We start from the raw sequence: 12,711 nt of genomic DNA, 5'->3' as shown, positions 1-12,711 counted from the left end.
TGTACTTCTGGGAATGCCTTAAATAGTTCACAATCATTGTAAGAGGACTGGTTGAGAGCAGCAAGTTCCCTCTCTCCACACTCCAAGAATGAGCGGACAAGACCCTTGCTTATTCCTCAGGTTCCTGCATGGTGAGCGCAGGGCATTCATTTAGCTCAACCCAGCACTGGTCCCCTGTGGATCACCCTAATAAACCAGGGGTTCTCAACCCTGGGACACGTATGACTATCATTCAAGGTGCGTTTTCAGAAACATATGTGCAGGGCCCCACCCCCAGAGACTGATCCTGGTGGTCTGGGAGAGGACCAGGGGCATGGTGGTATTTTTAAAAAACCATAGCCCTAGCGTGCTCAACTCCCAGCTCAGATCAGCTGGAAGAAGATGTGCTTCGGGGCCAAGCAACAATCCTGGACCCTCATGGGGTCTGCTCTGTTGGGCCTGCCTATCTACGCCTGATCCCGTAGTCATTTCTCTCTGAGCCTTAACCCAGGGAATGCTCACGCCTGGTTTTGAGCATTTACACTCCATCCTTTGGCAGGACGCTGAGCTATACACCAGGCCAGCGTTTCCACTTCATCCTCACTTCTGGCCTCTGAGGCAGGTACTTTAGACATGGGAAATAACCTGTTCGGGGCACACGGGGAGTGAGGGGAAGGGCAGAGGGAGCCCAGGTTCATCTGACTCCTGGGCTATGACATCTGTTTATCCACCTTGAGCTAAGGTATCCCCTTCACGGCCTCCTATCATGGCCCTTGAAATGATTCCCTCGTCTAAAAATACTTATTGCATCATGCAACCGGGCAGATATCAATCTGCCATAAATCTTAACTCTCTAGCTGTGGTTACTGGGTAGCTGTTACCCCGGACGCCCCATCTAATCAGCGGGGCTGGTGGGCCAGGAACTGTACGCAACATTGCCTCTGGGGCAGGCCTTTTTTATCCCTTAAATGTGTGCTATGGTATTTCACAAAAGAAAACATTTACAGGACATCCCCTTTTAATCATCAGGGAAATATAAATTAAAACCAAAATGAGATACTACTACACACCCACCAAAATAGCTAAAATAAAAAGACAGAAAAAAATCTACGATTGATGAGGATGTAAAGCACCTGGAACTCTCATATACTGCTAATGGAAGTATAAATTGGTACAAATATTTTATTTACATTTTTTTAGAGACAGGATCCTGCTACATTGCTCAGGCTGGAATGCAGTGGTTATTTATAGTTGCGGTCCCATTACTGATCGGCACAGGAGTTTTGACCTGCTCTGTTTCTGGTCTGGGCTAGTTCACCCCTCCTTAGGCAACTGGTGGTCCCCCCATCTCAGGAGGTCACCATATTGATGCCAAACAGTGCAGACACCTGATGGGCATAGGGCACTACAGCCTAGAACTTCTAGGCTCAAGCAATACACCTGCTTCAGCCTCTTTGGTAGCTGGGACATGGCATGTGCCAGATGCAAATATTTTAGAAAACCACTGGGTACTACCTTCTTTTTTTTTTTTTTTTGAGATGGAGTCTTGCTCTGTTGCCCGGTGCAGTGGCGCAATCTCTGCTCACTGCAAGCTCCACATCCTGGGTTCATGCCATTCTCCTGCCTCAGCCTCTCGAGTAGCTGGGAGTACAGGCACCCGCCACCACGCCCAGCAAATTTTTTTTTGTATTTTTAGTAGAGATGGGGTTTCACCATGTTTGCCAGGATGGTCTCGATCTTCTGACCTTGTGATTCACCCGCCTTGGCCTCCCAAAGTGCTGGGATTACAGGTGTGAGCCACCATGCCCGGCCAGGTACTACCTTCTAAAAGCTGAACACAAACTTACCCAGGCCAGCCATTCTCTTCTTAGTTATGTTTTGAAATAAATGCATATACATGTCCATCAAAAGACATTTATAGCCACTCTATTCTTGGTAGCCATAAGCTAGAAACAATTCAGATGTCCATCAGCAATGGAATGGGTAAGTAAATGGAATGTTGTATACTCACATAGTGTAAATACCATACTCCAGCATTAACCAGCAAAAATCAGTAATACATACCACATGGAAATCTCAGAAATAAAACATTAAGCAAAAGTAGCTACAAGCAAGATATTACAAGCTGTATGTTTCCATTTATATAAAGTTTTAAAAGGGGCATCATCTGTAGTCTTATAAATTGAAGACACTGTTTATCATTGGTAAGGGTAGTACCCAGTATGAGCATGTGGGAAGTTGCTGGAGAGGTGGTAAATATTCTACATGTCTTGATTGGGGTGGCAGTTACACGACACGTTCACTCAGAACAATTTAACCAAATGTTTGTTTATATGTGCTTGTCTTTTCTTTCTTTCTTTTTCTTTCTTTTTTTTTTTTTTTGTCTTGAGACAGAGTCTTGCACTGTCCCCTGGGCTAGAGTGCAATGGCATGATCTTGGCTCACTGCAACCTCTGCCTCCCAGGTTCAAGCGATTCTTCTGCCTCAACTTCTTGAGTAGCTGGGACTACAGGTGCACACCACCACGCCTGGCTAATTTTTGTATTTTTAGTAGAGACAAGGTTTCACCATATTGGCCAGGCTGGTGTCGAACTCCTGACCTCGTGATCTGCCTGCCTCGGCCTCCCAAAGTGCTGGGATTACAGGCGTGAGCCATCACACCCAGCGGATATGTACTTTTCTAATATGTATGTTATAATTTAATAAAAAGTTGATGATCTACACCCTGGTACATATGTGACCTGGAGAGGAGACTGATGGACAACTTGAGTGCCCAGCAGATCTGTGTGCAGGACGCGAGCCTACCTCTAGGCACCTGGACCAGCTGCATGTATGCCTTGTACAGGTTCCTCCGGCAGACTGGGCTGAGGTCATTCAGCAGGAAGGACAGGGCAAGGACGATGTCGTGCTCTAGAAAGGCGTATCTAGGGAAGGGAGGGTGGATAGTGACATAAGTGAGACCATGCCCTGAGAGGCTCAAATAAGAAGGATCAGGGTCCCTGCTTGAATCTGATCCATGCTATCTGGGGTAGACCACATTCCTCTGGCTTTCTGGGAGCAGAGAAAGGCTACAGGTGCATGACCTATCTCACCTGAACCTCCAGGGGAGCGAGCTCAGCAGGCCCAGCCCACCTTGGCCCCTTGTTCTTCTGGTCTCCCTTGCCACCACATCTATGTACACCAGTTATGCGTGTCATTATCATTATACAAGTTCAGTAAATATTAGGCAAGTCAATTAGTTGCGAAGAGAGTTTTCTTTTTCAAATTTTCTCATGAGAAAAAGTTGAATGCTTTGAAAGGACTCAAAATTGAGCCTCAAAAAAAAAAAAAAAAAAAAAATGAGATGATTGGCCAGGCGCAGTGGCTCACACTTGTAATCCCAGCACCTTGGGAGGCCGAGGTAGATAGATCACTTGAGGTCAGGAGTTCGAGACCAGCCTGGCCAACATGGCAAAACCCCATCTCTACCAAAAATACAAAAAATCAGCCAGACATGGTGGCACATGCCTGTAATCCCAGCTACTCAGAAGGCTGAGGCACAAGAATCACTTGAGCCCAGGAAGTAGAGGTTGTAGTGAGCTGCGATTGCACCACTGCACTCCAGCCTGGGTGACAGAATGAGACTGTCTCAAGAAAGACAAAAAAAAAGAGATGATTGTAAAAGATTCTAGATGGCTCACACCTAATCCCAGTGCTTTGGGAGACTAAGGTAGGAGAATCACTTGGACTAGGAGTTCAAGACCAGCCTGGGCAACATGGTGAGACCTCGTCCCTACCTAAAATGTTAAAAGTTCAGCTAGACTTGGTGGTGTGTGCCTGTGTTCCCAGCTACTCAGCAGGCTAAGGTAGGAGGATCATTTGAGCCTAGGAGTTTGAGGCTGCAGTGAACTAGGATCGTGCCACTAAAATCCAGCATGGATGACAGAGCTAGATCTTATCTCTTAAAAAATAAAAAGATTCTAGAAGGGTTTTGCATGCAGACTATTTCATTAATGTCTTTGAGTTCTTGCTCTACTTTAAAGAAACCAAAGCTGCAAATCAGATGATGTTATGAGTATGGTTTAAGCAAAAAATAAATAAATAAATAAATAAAATAATATATATATATATGAGAGGAAACACCAATCAGTGATCTCATATTCAACAAAAAGCCTGGGTCCCACATGAGGATTGGTGAATGCCCTATCATATGTGTTTTGGGTTAAAATGAACGATTTAAAGGAAACCATTTCTTCAGTTCCTTGCTTTGTAATCATTTCTTTTGATTAACCAACTGACTGTTGAGCCTGAATGCATCTGAAAGAGGCCTTCTGAGGTGACATCTGTCAGGGCTGGGTCCAGGAATGAATGAGCATGCATGTGCAAACCGCTCAGCCAAGTGTCCATAGGAAGTGCCCAATCAGCTGTGCCACTGCAGCACTGGTCACAGTTTCACTTATCATGTGTTTTGAATCGTTCTGGAAGAAGAAGTCACCGTGGGACACACAAGCTGCAGGGGTCTTCCCTGACCGTGGGGGCCTCCTTGGTCAGTGCCTAGTCACCCACTCCATGTCTCTCGTGCTTTGAAAGTCAGTTGTGTGGCAGAGCGCGGTGGCTCACGCCTGTAATCTCAGCACTTTGGGAGGCCGAGGCAGGCGGATCACGAGGTCAGGAGATCGAGACCATCGTGGCTAACACGGTGAAATTCCGTCTCTACTAAAAAACACAAAAAATCAGTTGGGTGTGGTGGCGGGCGCCTGTAGTCCCAGCTACTCGGGAGGCTGAGGCAGGAGAATGGCGTAAACCCGGAAGGCGGAACTTGCAGTGAGCCAAGATGGCGGCACTGCACTCCAGCCTGGGCTACAGAGCGAGACTCCGTCTTAAAAAAAAAGAAAAAAAAAAAAAAAGATCACCACTGACCTCAAGGGAAATTTAGAAGTTGGCCACATTTCTGAGAACGCTGAAGGAGTGCATGGGCCAGGCCCTTATCAGGTCCTTGCTCAGGGATGGTCACTTCACCACGTCTTCCTGCCTTGCTAATGTGGGTACAGCCAGGACCCCTGGCTTAGGCACTCCAGGTTCTGCTAAACAAATCCTTACTACCATTTGTTATAAGTAGGTTGATGTAAAAGTAATCGTGGTTTTTGACATTACTTTTAATTGCAAAACCACAATTACTTTTGCACTAACCTAATAATTGCTCAGGCTTCAAGGAGCTGTCCTCCCAGCATCTGTCCCCCCTCACTGGGGATTACTATCTAATGTCCATATCAGGTCCAGAAAAGTGGGGGGAAAAAAACAGCAGGAAAGGTGACTTGATCCTGTGTGCCCCTAACCTTTTAAAGTACCTTGCCTGGGTCATCTAAGATCTGCAGAGTGAGGCTGGGATCAGGAGTGTTGCCCAGATCACAGAGCAGGAAAGAGGGGGCCCCCCAAAAGGCTGGGGCTTGTGCCCTGACTTCACCAGTCTGTCTGCAGTGCCAGCCTGCCCTTTTTGGTACAAAGCATGTGAATTAAGATGCTAGCCATGGCACCACCTCCACCTACACATACATACGGTTCACACAAGGCCAGGGCTACACACAGGATCAGCCACCAAGGCAGTGAGAGCTTGGGGACTGGCAGGGCTGAGTGACTTTGGGTTTTGTGAGATGTCCTGGCACTCCTGAAACGATTTGAAGCCTCTCTAAATGGCTACCTGTTTATACCAAACAACCCCCCAAGGCAGTCAGCACCTTGCCTTTCTTGTCTTTTCTTCTTTCTGGGCCTGTGCACACTGGGCAGTGGCCCCTTTATCCAAAAGACCTGGGCCAGGGCTTGGGGGTGTTTGTGATGTGCGGTTCTGTATTTTTGGGGGATGGGGACAGGGCTGGTGGGGAGAAGTTCCAGTGAAAACCAGAAAACCTCCTAAACAAATTCTAAAAGAGCTGTTAACACTGGGGTTTTTTTCTAATACAAAGTAAAACTATTGATCGCTGATGAAGAGGGTGAGCTGAGCTGATGTGGGAAAGCCTTTCCAACCACGTCTACCCTGTTGCCCCAACACCTAACTAAAATACTCTATGAAATCTTTTTTAAGTGTAAAATGTGAAGCTGTGGTGGTCAGGCGTGGTGGCTCACGCCTGTAATCCCAGCACTTTGGGAGGCTGAGGCGGGCGGATCATGAGGTCAGGAGATCGAGACCATCCTGGCTAACACGGTGAAACCCTGTCTCTACTAAAAATACAAAAAATTAGCTGGGCGTGGTGGCAGGCGCCTGTAGTCCCAGCTACTCGGGAGGCTGAGGCAGGAGAATGGCGTGAACCTGGGAGGCGGAGCTTGCAGTGAGCCAAGATCACATCACTGCACTCCAGCCTGGGTGACAGAGCAAGACCCCACCTCAAAAAAAAAAAAAAAGAAAAACTGAAGCTGTGCTTACACAGGAAAAGGACACTTGCAGGTGCCAGAAACCAAGAACCCAGCCATCATGAACAGGAAGTGAGGCCACCAGCCCAGACCAGATATGCACTTTGACGCTGTTATTTTACCACCTTCACAGGGACAGGAGCCAAAGCCACAGGCCCTGTGGGGATCTGGGTTGGGGAACTGGGCTCTCTGTAAAAAGCTAAGAAATGGCAAAATTGTTGCAGAGGTAAGATCTGAACTTTCTTCCCACCTTGAAAGTGGGAAACTCAGCTGGGTCCGGTGGCTCACGCCTGTAATCCCAGCATTTTGGGAGGCCGAGGCAGGCAGATCACTTGAGGCCAGGAGTTCGAAACCAGGCTGTCCAACATGGTGAGACCTGTCTCTGCTAAAAATACAAAAATTAGCTGAGCGTGATGACACATGCCTGTAGTCCCAGCTACTCGGGAGGCTGAGGCACAAGAATTGCTTGAACCCAGAGAGGCAGAGGCTGCAGTGAGCTGAGATGGTGCCACTGTACTCCAGCCTGGGCAACAGAGTGAAAGACTGTCTCAAAAAAGAAAGAAAAGAAAAAGAGAGAGAGCGAGAGAGAGAGAGAGAGTGCTCAGAGCTCGGAACTAACATAAAATAAATAAAAATTAGTCTGGAACAGGGGGTCCCATAAGATCCACACAGAGGCAACCCAAACCACCCCCACAGAGTCCTGCTCTGGCTAAATAGAAGCCCCTCCAAAAACTGGTGCTGCAGATAAAACTCCAGAGCACTCTATGCAGCTCAAGGGCATCATCCACCCAGGGGAGAAGTGCGGCTGGCAAGCGTCACACTGGTTTCCGGAACAGCATCCCACCTGCCCACGCTATGGCTCGCCGTGATGTAGAGCACCTCCGTCGTCTTTATCCGCACCATGCTGTTGCTATCCTTCAGCAAAACTTTCAGGTTCTCCATACAGCCTACAAAAAACAAACCAACCAACCAACCCTTGAATGTTTGCCAGTCTCAGAAACCAACTAACCCAGAAGTCAATAAGTGGGCCAGTTGGGGCAGGAATGTACCAGAGGTTCTGCTGCTTTGGGGCACTGGGGAATCATGTTGGTTATGCAGCATTTCAGAGTCACTGAAGAGGCTCATGTCTCATCCAACCCTCCTTGTGATTCTCCCTGCACACTTCCTACCAGTGCCTTCTCACAAAGTCTGCCATAAGATTAAGAAAATGGGCTTTGTCATTTCTTTGACCCCAGGAGAGATATGGGGTCAAATTACAACCCTGTGTCAAACTAGTCACATGACCTTGAGTGGGTTACACCTAGGGATGCCAGATTTAGCCAATAAAAATCCAGCTTTGTCTGGGCATGGTGGCTCATGCCTGTAATCCCAGCACTTTGGGAGGCTGAGGCAAGCAGATCACCTGAGGTCAGGAGCTCAAGTCCAGCCTGGCCAACATGGTGAAACCCCATCTCTACAAAAATACAAAAATTAGCCAGGCATGATGGCAGGTGCCTGTAGTCCCAGCTACTCAGGAGGCTGAGGCAGGAGAATCACTTGAACCCAAGAGGCGGGGCTTTCAGTGAGCCATGATAGTGCCATTGTACTCCAGCCTGGGCAACAGAGCGAGATTCCATCTCAAAAAAAAAAATAAATAAATAAATACAAATTCAGCTTTATTTATTTATTGGGCAAACCTAGACTGACAATCCTTCTCTGAACTATGCTTTTCTTATCTCTGGGTTGAGAATGGACTCTCCCTTGTAGGTGGCCTTTCTGAGGATTAAGATAATCCAGGCTGCGTGTGGTGGCTCACATCTATAATCCCAAAACTTTGGAGGCTGACCTGGGAGAATCAATTGAGGCCAAGAGTTCAAGAACAGCCTGGGCAACAGAGCAAGATCTTCTTTATTAAAAAAAAATTTAAAAATTAGTCAGGCATGGTGGTCCATGCTTGTAGTCCTAGTTACTCAGGAAGCTGAAGCAGGAGGATCTCTTGAGCCCAAGATTTCAAGGTTACAGTGAGCTATGATTCTGCCACTGCACTCCAGCCTGGGAGATGGCAAGACTCTGCCTCAATAAACAAATATTTCTTATAAAGAACCTGGGCACTCTGCCTATAGCGGAACTGGCCTGGAGTCAGCTTCAAACAACAGCAACCCTTATTACTGAAGTTCTACCCAGTGTCCGAAGCCATGCTAGGACCCCAGTCATGGCCACCTGTGCTGTGTCACGCTTACCTATGCTCATGGCCTTGTAGATACACTCGGGGTCATGCATGAGGTCACACAGGGCCATGAGGGCTTTCTGCCTCGTCTGGAGGTCCTCTGACTGCAGCTCCTCCTTCAGCTTGGGCAGGGCCCGATGGCCATAGGCAGTGGTAATCTGGGTAGTGTTGATGTTAACGGGAAACTCCATGGAGTTCTGGGAATGGGCCATCTATCCCCAACGACAGAGGCCTTTCCAAATGAAGTTCTGCAGAAACCACTCACTAAAAGAAACCAAAAAGCTGTCATTATTTCTACTATGATTTAAAAGCTACTTCTCATTTGACCCTCCAAACTGTGAGGGCAGGCAAATGGGTATTTTTACTTTCATTTTACAGATAAGCAAACTGAGGCTGACAGCAATTAAGAGATTTGCTCAAAGTCCCAGTGAAGGTAAGTAGCAACCCAGACTGCAAACTCCAGAGCCCCGCCCCCCCCCACAATAGTGCTTCACAGAAGAAACCACTGATACTTTCATCTGGATCTTCAGTCAAAGGCAAAACAAACCAAACAAGCAAACTCCGAGATGGTCACTCTGTTTAGTGCTTATCTTGTGCCAGCAATAAGTAGTATCCAACTCAACTACCCCATAAGGAGGGGGCTTGTTTTATCCATATTTTACAAATGAGGAAACTGAGGTTCTGGCCAAGGACCTTACTGGAGGCTGTGAAAGTGGTAAGACTAGGAGCAAATATTGAAATCTGGGTCTAGCTCATTCACTGCCAGGGAGCCATATTCAGATGCTTCTGACACATCCATGAAAAGGAATTAATGTTAAAAGGTGATTTATGGGCCGGGCGCGGTGGCTCAAGCCTATAATCCCAGCACTTTGGGAGGCCGAGGCGAGCGGATCACGAGGTCAGGAGATCGAGACCATCCTGGCAAACACGGTGAAACTCTGTCTCTACTAAAAATACAAAAAAACTAGCCGGGCGTAGTGGCAGGTGCCTGTAGTCCCAGCTGCTTGGGAGGCTGAGGCAGGAGAATGGTGTCAGCCCAGGAGGCGGAGGTTGCAGTGAGCTGAGATCGCGCCACTGCACTCCAGCCTGGGTGACAGAGCGAGACTCCGTCTCAAAATAAATAAATTAATAAATTAATTAATTTAAAAAAGGTCATTTATGGCCAGGCGCGGGGGCTCACGCCTGTAATCCCAACACTTTAGGAGGCCTGAGGTGGGCGGATCACAAGGTCAAGAGATGGAGACCATCCTGGTCAACATGGTGAAACCCCATCTCTACTAAAAATACAAAAATTAGCTGGGCGTGGTGGCACGTGCCTGTAGTCCCAGCTACTCAAGAGGCTGAGGCAGGAGAATCGCTTGAACCTGGGAGGGGGAGGTTCCAGTGAGCCAAGATCGTACCACTGCACTCCAGCCTGGCAACAAAGCAAGACTCCGTCTCAAAAAAAAAAAAAAAAAAGGTGATTTACTTTTATTACAGACACACACACACACACGCTTTCAGCAACTATGCGCAGTGTAGGTTAGTAGTTAAGAACTGGCTCCGGCCGGGCGCGGTGGCTCAAGCCTGTAATCCCAGCACTTTGGGAGGCCGAGACGGGCGGATCACGAGGTCAGGAGATCGAGACCATCCTGGCTAACACGGTGAAACCCCGTTTCTACTAAAAAATACAAGAAAACTAGCCGGGCGAGGTGGCGGGCGCCTGTAGTCCCAGCTACTCGGGAGGCTGAGGCAGGAGAATGGCGTGAACCCGGGGGGCGGAGCTTGCAGTGAGCCGAGATCGCGCCACTGCACTCCAGCCTGGGCGACAGAGCGAGACTCCGTCGCAAAAAAAAAAATAATAAAAATAAGAACTGGCTCCAGATTCAGGCCATGGGTGACCCTTGGCAAGTTTCTTCCTCTATCTGTGTCTTTCTGCAGCTTCAAAGGGGAGATGATAACAGTACCTCCTTCCCTGCCTCCCAGAATTGTCATATTAACGAATACACGTAAGCCTGGCATACCAGGGCTTCAGATATGTTGGCTGTGGTTATTACTATGGTTGTTATCATGGTTAGTAGAATGGACAGGCCCCAGGCCTGTAGGAATCTACTCCAAAAGGTAAGCCAGATGCTCACGCGGGACACCAGATGACAACAGTAGAAGTGGGGGCCGGGCTGGGAGGGACGTGGCCATGTTTGAGTTGAGCTCCCCTCGCAGGAACGGTGGGCGCTGGAGACACAGAGGCCTGCCCTCTTCTAAGGGGCGTGGGCTGGGAGAGTCCGGCCGGAGACGAAAGTGCGTGATTTTGAGTGTGGGGACAGGGCCCTGTGTGAATGGGACTGGGTGGGTCACTGGGCTTCCCGTCCCCGGGCCCCTAGCCCACCGCCGTCGCCTCACCTGCCTCCGCAGCCCTTTCTGCTTCCAGTAGCGCGTGTCAGTGGCCAACCTATTCAGTTGCCAGGCGACATCGTTGCCAGGCGACTCCGGTAGCGTCCCCAGCGCAGCTGTCTACATACTCAGCGCCCACTGCGCAGGCGCAAACAGCCCAAGGCTGCGGCCGGCTGCAAAGCGGGATCATTTACAGGGTTGCTGCGGGGACCAAATGCAGCTCAGCTTTCTTCAAAGTACAGAAGGGAAGGGAAGTGACTTATTTACGCCCTTCTCTGTACTGGGTACTTTGCATGTCTCTGATCCTCAGAGTAAATTCATAAGATGGCAACATCTAGTTTAGGGACAAGAACCTCAGAGCAGTTCAGTCGATTCTCCAATTTTTTTTTTTTTTTTTGGACAGAGTTTCGCTCTTTCGCCCAGGCTGGAGTGCAGTGGCGCGATCTTGACTGCAACCTCCGCTCCACTCCGCGCCACGGACTCCCCCAACCCCGGTGCAAGTGATTCTCCTGCCTAAGCCTCCCAAGTAGCTGGAATTATAGGTGCCCGCCACCACACCCGGCTAATTTTTGTATTTTTAGTAGAGACAGGGTTTCGCCATATTGGCCAGGCTGGTCTCGAACTCCTGACCTCAGGTGATCCATCCGCCTCGGCCTCCCAAAATGCTAGGATTACAGGCGTGAGCCACTGCGCTCAGCCAGTTTCCCCCAAATTACACAGGCCTGATCTCTGTACCGCCTAGCCCTGCCCATGCCCCTTGCTTTGCGGGCTGACCTCCTGGTAATGACAAAGGTTAGCCCCAGCAGTGGACCCAACACACTGCTGGCCGGTGTAGCTGTTCTCAAAAGCAAGCCAGACCCAGCCACCACCTGCATAAAACCCTCCATGGCTCCCCACTGGTCTCAGGGCTGAGTCCAAACTCCTAGCCTAGTGCTGAAGTCCCTGGGTGATGGCCTCCTCCAGCCATGCTAGACTCTCTCTTAATCCCTCAAATGCCACCTCGCTCCTGAAACCTGAGTGCCCTGTAACACTAATTATTACCTCTTTGTCCTTCAGGATGCAACTTGGTGAACACTTCTTCCATGAAACCTTCCTTCTGCCTGAAGGAGTGAAGTATGCGCCATCCCAAAATATGCTGGATTGGTATATTGACCATTTTGAGTTGACAACATTGGAAAAATAGTAGCCTCAGAAAGGGCTAGCTGGGCCAGGTGCAGTGGCTCATACCTGTAATCCCAGCACTTTGGGAAGCTGAAGGGGGAGAATTGCCTGAACCAAAGAGTTTGAGGTTATAGTGAGATATGATCACACTACTGCACCCCAGCCTGGGTGACAGAGTGAGACCTCAACTCTAAAATAAATCAATAAATAAAGATAATTTTTTAAAAAAGATACAAGAAAAGGCAAACAGATATGCTTCTTTCTGCATTCAGCAAGCCATAAAGATTCCTCTAGGAGGGGTACCCTCATTATACCAGGGCAAGAAAATAGCCCTTATCAGCTGAGACTAAAAATTGGGGACTGCAATGGACCTGAATAAATATACTTAATCCTGTCTTCCACTAGGTTTATGCCCCTCATATTATCTCCTAGTGAATCCCCTGGAATTTACTGCCCCTAGCCAGATCCCCTTTGTCCTGCCATTTCTTCTCAAATTTGTCATCCTTTGTCTAAAAAGTATAAAAGCATCTTGCTTTGGCCACTTCTCCAGACTTCACTCTGGTAAAGATCCCCACGCGCATGTAAAACTAATAACATTTGTATGCTTTTCT

General features: G+C 48.4%; 1 protein-coding gene and 1 pseudogene across 1 annotated transcript in view; both read right to left on the bottom strand.

The window, feature by feature from the left end:
- The window catches only part of RSPH14 (radial spoke head 14 homolog), an 83,382-nt gene extending 72,310 nt beyond the window's left edge, over positions 1–11,072 (bottom strand). Inside the window, exons 1-4 of the mRNA XM_005567809.5 lie at positions 10,949–11,072; positions 8,583–8,833; positions 7,208–7,310; positions 2,785–2,903 (exon numbers count right to left, since the gene is read on the bottom strand). Coding sequence (XP_005567866.2) covers positions 2,785–2,903; positions 7,208–7,310; positions 8,583–8,781 — 421 coding nt within the window. The 5' untranslated portion in view covers positions 8,782–8,833; positions 10,949–11,072. The remainder of the gene's footprint in view (positions 1–2,784; positions 2,904–7,207; positions 7,311–8,582; positions 8,834–10,948) is intronic.
- Positions 5,832–5,897, bottom strand: LOC123567346 (U7 small nuclear RNA; annotated as a pseudogene).
- Positions 11,073–12,711: the final 1,639 nt, after the last annotated feature.

The sequence above is a fragment of the Macaca fascicularis genome, chromosome 10 (genome assembly GCF_037993035.2).
Source record: "Macaca fascicularis isolate 582-1 chromosome 10, T2T-MFA8v1.1".
NCBI lineage: Eukaryota > Metazoa > Chordata > Mammalia > Primates > Cercopithecidae > Macaca > Macaca fascicularis.
This window is presented reverse-complemented; position numbering and strand designations above follow the sequence as displayed.